This window comes from Pterocles gutturalis, unplaced genomic scaffold (genome assembly GCF_000699245.1).
Source record: "Pterocles gutturalis isolate BGI_N339 unplaced genomic scaffold, ASM69924v1 scaffold52278, whole genome shotgun sequence".
Lineage (NCBI taxonomy): Eukaryota > Metazoa > Chordata > Aves > Pterocliformes > Pteroclidae > Pterocles > Pterocles gutturalis.
Window position 1 is genome coordinate 1 of NW_010125014.1, and position 6,764 is coordinate 6,764.

A 6,764-nucleotide genomic window follows, 5' to 3' on the forward strand; every position below is an offset into this window, starting at 1 on the left:
ACAGCACTGGTCCCAATACCGAACCCAGGTTGTATGGACCTCCAGACCCCACAGGGATTTGATCTTAGGGTGCAGTTTACAAGTTCAACAGTGCAACCACTATGTAAGACAGGAGGACAGCCCAAGAACAAGGAACTGCATTTCTGCTCACCTGCAACTAAGAGCTCATTTTGTTTATAAATAATCACTATTCCTGTATCACCTCCAGTGTATGGGCTAGCTGACTTTTCAGGGCCCTCCCCGCTCCACTTCCAGAAGGACTGAGCCTCTGCATTTTCCATTTAAAATACCACTCCCTGGAGGTGCTGAGGATGCAAATTTTAACAGGCAAGGCTAATGCCCCAAAGAAGCTCAGTGTTGGCAAATGATCCTAGGACTCCTGCAGCTCATTTCATGCCATAACTAGCCCCCTACCCTATGCTTGCAAGTGATGCACCTTCTGCAATAGCAGAAGCTAGTCAAAGTCCTTCAGCTGCTTATTTCTGATGTTTGTGTGGAAGGTCAAGCACGAAGAGCATGCTTCTGCTGTCAATTTTGTGTTAACAGGTAGTGCTGGTAACTGAGTCAGCAGAGAAGCATCACCCCACAGTCACCCAGGAGAGCCCTAAGCACCCCTCACCATTACAGAATCCCGGACTTCCTCCTGCTGTGCTTCCTTTAACCCATCTCCCACTCTTCAGGGAGTACATCCACTTCTTCCCATCTTCCTGGCTCATCAGGTCTGGAGTTAGTTTACAGATCATCAGATCTACAAAATGAATCTTAAAATCTTGCAGAGACATCCTGGGAAAAAGAGTACCAAGAGACATCCTGTCAGCAGTTTAGTTTAGTCCATATAGCTTATAAAAAGAAAAGGAAAGGGAGTGGGGAACTTCGAAGCTGCTCCGATCTGTGTTACATATGGTAATGCTCATGTTTTATTAGGCAGCAAAGAAGAGAGCGTCTGCTCCAACCGCAGCATCTAGCAGTAGCAAATGCACGACTAAAGTTTCAGCAAAGGATAGCAGCACAGAGATTAAAATAATATTGCCACCAAAGGAACCGCAGTGAAATGACAGGGGGGACAACATTGCCACCTCGTGGCTGAAGCTGTGGAGAAACCACGAACAAGCAAGGCAAGCGAGAGCTTCCCAACGCTCTCTTAAAAGGCAGGACAAAAGCTCCCGAAAGCTGCCCGTGTCTCCAGCAGCCCTGGGAGACCTGACAGTGTCCTGCTTCTCCCTCACTTCTGCCACTGAAGAACAGCACATCTCTTCTGTGTCAGCACAGCTACTGCTTCTCACATTGTCAAGCAGAAAAGGAGAGCAAGAAAGCAAGCATGGGCTGTTATAAAGCAGATCACATTTGCCTCAACTTAAGTGGCAGCAAGCTGTTTCATCTCCAGACGCAGGCCCAGAGCTACCAGCAGAGAGGGGAGAGGTGAAGCTTTGCCATTACCAGAATTCTCCATCCTCCTTCTTTTTCCTCAGCAAAATCTTCTCTTTCGGGCTGAGAAGCTCCCATTTGTAAGAGCTGAGGGCAAAAACATGAGGTGACTAACCAAATGTGTCCTCAAATTCAAGACAGAGTACATAGCCTTCCTCTATAGAGGCCAAATCCCTGTTCCCACATATCTCCACATTTATCCCCCACTAAACACAGGCCCCCTATGCCTTCAGCCACATGAGACTCTCCACAAGCACTCTAGGTCCTGTGAGATGTTACTAAATGGCTCCTGTTTTCTCCAGAAGCCAGAAGTGCTCCATTTTCATCAGCCAGTCCATTCGCTTGCACACACAGCTTCCAAGTTCTTAAAATATAAAAATCTAGACCTGTTTTGTTGGTTAATTTTCTGTCAAAGGAGACACAATGGTAAGAGCATTTGGCACAATGAATGAACAACTAGGACAGCACAAGAGGCAGCTGGGAGTCGTTTAAAAGGCAGGCCTACAGTATGTTGCTCATTATGCTCTTCAACAGGAACAGCTGGTATGTTGTCATTATGAGACAGACATGCATCAGAGAAGTTACTGCTCTGCAGACAAGGTGAAAGTCACTCACATTCCTAACACCTCTTTCTGGTCTTCCCTCCTCCCTACCCCCAAGCCTCAGCAAACAGGGTCTGTGCAGGGAATGAACTGAAGCTTGGAAGGAAAGAATATGCTCCGTTTCAAAGAGGAATAGGGCATAAATCTATAGTTGCTCATGGTCTATAATGCAAACAACTGTCTTTCATGTACCCCAAGGAAAAAAAAAACAAATAAAATCAGGCAGATGCAAATATAGGGCCCATTTGCCTCACTAGTTGCTTCCTCTGATCTCATACCCAAACTATTTCCCCAGACAGCCAGGATGAAGAGGACCCCTTCACAGCCACCCAGCTCCAACACCTTGCAGCCAATGCAGGACCTTGCACGGTCCCTCTTGTGATAAAGGGCTGTATGCCCTGAAACATGCTGTTTGTTTAGAACCTCCTGCACAGCTATCTGTCACTTTGCATGTCATCCAGATCACAGGAACATGGTCAGCATTTCATGTTCCTATCATGTTCCTCTGGCATTCAGTGAATGGAAAAGCAGAACTGAGCTTGTTGAAGCTGCATGTGTGAAGTGAGCCCAACTACATGAGCCCTGTCTGCTGGAGAAATAGAAATCTATTGAGTCATTGCTTTGAAACCAGAGGGTCTGTGCAGACAACTTTTACTTATCTTAATGCTGCTCTCGGCACTAATTCATGCCTGAAGATGGCAGCATCTTTCCTCCAAGAAACCTTTCTTCCCACTCAGCATTAGACCTCCCCTTTTTTAAACTCACCTGTCACTCCAGTCTCCTTTCCATTCAATTTTTCCCCATGGATTTCTCAGTCTCACTAGGTTTTCTGGTCCATCTTGACAGGTGACCTACAGAAAATAGTAACACTATGCTTATCAAAGTTTCAGCAGTTCTCATCTGTTTTATATCACTGTACTATGTCAGATATTAACAAAGATTTTGTTTATTCTCATAGATGCCATGAAGTATGATGATAAAAATCTATGAACATGCAACTCAATGCCAGCACAAAGAGATTAAGATGTTTTAGCTTACCTTCTATAACTGTAACCAGAGACCTCACATTCCTAATTTGGAGGCTTGACCATAAATTCCTCTTGACCATAAATTGACCATAAATTCCTCAACATCTGCTCATTTTGTGCTTATGTTGGGGCATGACTGTACAACTGTGAAAGTTAGGTCCTATCCAGTGCAATGGCACAACACAATACAGCCCAGGGGGTGACCATATAGATTAGTGCCTCCTGAACTGGGATGCCGCGGTGGGAGAAGAGAGCCAGGCCGACTAGGGGCTTTGTTGGCATCATACAGCAGGGTGGCTGACTTCACACCAGCTCCACATGCTCAGTCCATTCCTTACTCCTGCCTGGCTCTTCATCCCATCAAAGCCAGACTGACAGACATAATGCTGATAAAGTCCATACCTAAAACCCTCCTGCTGTCTGTGGGAGACACAGTCGTGCATCATCCACCTCATAGTATCTCTTCCAGTTTTCCTAGTATCTCTTGCTAGTGGTACTGAACGTGCTTTCACCCATGCTTGCATCACATGTCCAAAACCCCACAAAGTCCTTTGCCATCCTTGTCAACCTCCTTTTGAGGCTGGACAAGATAGTCATCCATCAATCCAGGAGGAGAAAGCTTGAGGTTTCTCCTACTCTTTGGGACATTATTTTACTGTCCCTTACCTCTAGACAAATATCTTTAGGAGAGTCCCAATGATACTTCTGCAGATCAGTGGGGTCCACCTGCACTCTGCACAGGAACTCAGTGCGGCTCCCTTACTTTACCCTTGGCTCACATTTCCATCTGTAATTCTTCATGTTTTCGCCCTTGTATTCCACTATCTTCACTTCTCTATGGCCTCTCTTCTGACTTCAGAGGAAGGCTTTTTACCCCAAGTAGGTTTCAACACATCCTCCCAGCACCTCCAAAGACCAGTCCTTTCATCCTTACCAGCTAAGATGCATTAGTAGGCAATGCTCTCAGCAGAGCCCTATGAATCCTTCCCACCCTTAGAGATATGCTGATCTATAATCTTTGTCCTTTACATCAAAGTCACGATACATGACACACTTGAAAACGAATTTTTACAAAGCACGTGGTCTCTTTTAGCCTTAGACTAAGAGAAGAGCTTTAGGGGAGGAGATACCATAGTTGCCCCAATTAGGTGTTGAACGTATGACTGTAATAAAAATTGCTGACATCCAAACAAACCTGGACCCAGGACATTAGGGCTAGTCATACCTTTCTAATACCAGTTACTGTGTAGGCATGGCCAGCAACAAGCCCATTCTTCAGGACCTTTGTTGCCTGTATACAAGGAAGAGAAACAGAACAAAAATAAACCTTTTATTCTACCCCTACTTACACAGCAGACTCATACCAATACCAGAGACCCGCACTTGTGTAAGCATTAACTCTCAAAGCAAATGGAGAATGGTCTAAATGGGAAAAAACAAACAAACAAAAAGTATAAGCTCCTAACAGATATATTTTGCAGTATGCTTAGAACTGGAAGGTTGATTGGGAAGGTCCCTTCCTTAATTGTGGATCTTTGGGTAGCAACCATCTCATTTTTAGAAAGTCAAGGAAGTTAGGTTTTGATTTTCAGAATAGCAGGGTTTCCCAACAGCTGAAGTGTTAGCATAAGGCTTGGAAGCCAAGATTTGAATTCATGTTCTGAACTATACACCTCTCTATCTTAGCTATAAGCTTATTCCATGAGTCTCTGTGCCTCCCTACACCATCTGTAAAAATGGAAAATTTATTTAACAAAAAAATGGAAAATGCAGTAGGTCCTTATTTAATAGAGGTTCTTTGATAGACAAACCAGTTCCTGAACTAACAACAGGGATCTGAGAGCAGCAGGGGATCAACTCACATGCAAAGTTTAATATTAAGAATGTGATTTCTACAGAAAGTCACATGTGACAGCTTCATTACTTGAGTCACAACAACTAGATGAGAAGAGGAAAACAGGTCTGGAAAGGCTTTTAGCTGTGAAGCCATTTGATGTCACTCCAAGTCTCACCCCTAGATGTGTCTGACAACCCATGAGAGATCTGCTGTAAGTTGCTCTTGTCAGAATATCCCACAGATCAGGAGGAGCTGCTGCAAGCTTGATCCTGATATTAACACCACCTGTAAAATCCACCAAGGCTTCTGAAACTTGTCCAATCTGCAGATCTTCATAGGAGCCATAGAGTCTAGCAAAAAAGACATCAATATATTCTTGGGGTTATAGTCACAGATGATAGGTTGAGAACAGCATGCCAACGAAAACATACAGTAAAGGTTGGCAAAAGCAAAAGGACAGCTGCAGCTCATGTCTAATTTTAGGGGAATCTCTGGCATTTAAGAAGAGGGAAATCTAGCAAATTGCCTCCAAGATTTGCCATGGTCTGAAAGGGACTCTTCACTCACTGTCATTCCTCACTGCACAGTAGTAAGAACATATCCAGCATTACTTCTTTGATAACACTGCCTTGGTAAATGTTGCCTGAATTTATCACCAGACACTGTGCTGCATCTAAGATATAGTGCCTCAAGAGGCACATATTGTCTTGATAGCTCAGTTTCTAATCTGATTTTCTTTACCACTGCAGTGCAACTTTCTCTGGTATTTTTGTTCTAACACTAACTCCAAATGAAAATAACTTAACTTTCTCTCCTTTGCTGTGATCTTTCTCTCAATGTTAATTAGGATTTTTCCCTGCTTTGCAGAGATTATTTCAGCCCAATATTAGCAAACTCCATCAGTTATGCCTTGTTGCTTTCTTCTTAGTCCTGATAAACCACTCTAGACAAAACACCCTGGAGAAAAGCCAGTATTCTCACCGCGCGGTGTGACTTGTTGAATGCCTCAGCTCCAGGGGGCCCAGACTGGGAACTTGTACAAAACCCAAAGTACAATGCTTCAGCAGACCCCCAAAATTAAATGCCTTGGAGGCTTCTCACACTGATAATACATCAAAGGAATCATCAGAAATCATTCACCTTTGAAAATCCCTATCTGTGGCCTTCCACTCCTCTGCAGTATTTACAAGGAAGGCATCATCCTAGCCAATACACTCCAAACAGTGATAACATTCAGAGGACAACCTCCCAGGATAGGTCTGTTTTGACACCTACTCCTATATCCTTGGACTTAAACTGAAGGGACTGGATTAATAGCAGCTACTGCAATGGCAGCTTTTACTGTGTAATAATAGAAAGATGAGAACAATTTACTATACTCCAAATGTGGCAAGGCCTAGGAGATGCATTTATAAACAAGAACAAACTGCGTAGGCACCAACCAGCATATTTTAGAAAGATTGTTTGCATAACTTGCAATGAGTCACTTACTTAGCATATGCCTTCTCCAGAAGGGCTCCCCAGAACACGTTCTTATAGACTGAGGAAACAAAGACCAGCTCCCCGTCCTGGTTCACTGGCAGGCGATCATCAACCACCACGTCAACCCATTCACCAAAGTGCCAGAACTGTCAGGGGAAAGGAATGAGCTGATATTTCCCTTAGAAGGGACCTCCCCTTGAAACAACAGGAAAGGCAAGATAGCTTAACTGCAGGTACAGGACAAGCTGCCTTGCACAGAGGGCTGCTGTGGGTCAGTGGGATGCACTAACTCACCCACAGAGCCAACTCCTCAGCCCCACCCTGCCACAAGAGAAAACAAAGCCTCTATCAGGTATAAAAGGATTAAGCAGGGAAATCAGGCACAGCTGG

The 6,764-nt window shown here is 44.2% G+C and overlaps 1 protein-coding gene across 1 annotated transcript in view; it reads right to left on the reverse strand.

Moving 5' to 3' along the window:
- Positions 1-619: 619 nt before the first annotated feature.
- LOC104465373 (calpain-14-like) overlaps positions 620-6,764 on the reverse strand; it is a gene marked incomplete at its 3' end in the record, with an annotated part of 10,287 nt that continues 4,142 nt past the window's right edge. The window contains exons 4-9 of the mRNA XM_010078391.1: positions 6,384-6,520; positions 5,068-5,242; positions 4,281-4,346; positions 2,793-2,878; positions 1,438-1,512; positions 620-783 (exon numbers count right to left, since the gene is read on the reverse strand). Of these exons, the coding sequence (XP_010076693.1) occupies positions 620-783; positions 1,438-1,512; positions 2,793-2,878; positions 4,281-4,346; positions 5,068-5,242; positions 6,384-6,520 (703 nt within the window). The remainder of the gene's footprint in view (positions 784-1,437; positions 1,513-2,792; positions 2,879-4,280; positions 4,347-5,067; positions 5,243-6,383; positions 6,521-6,764) is intronic.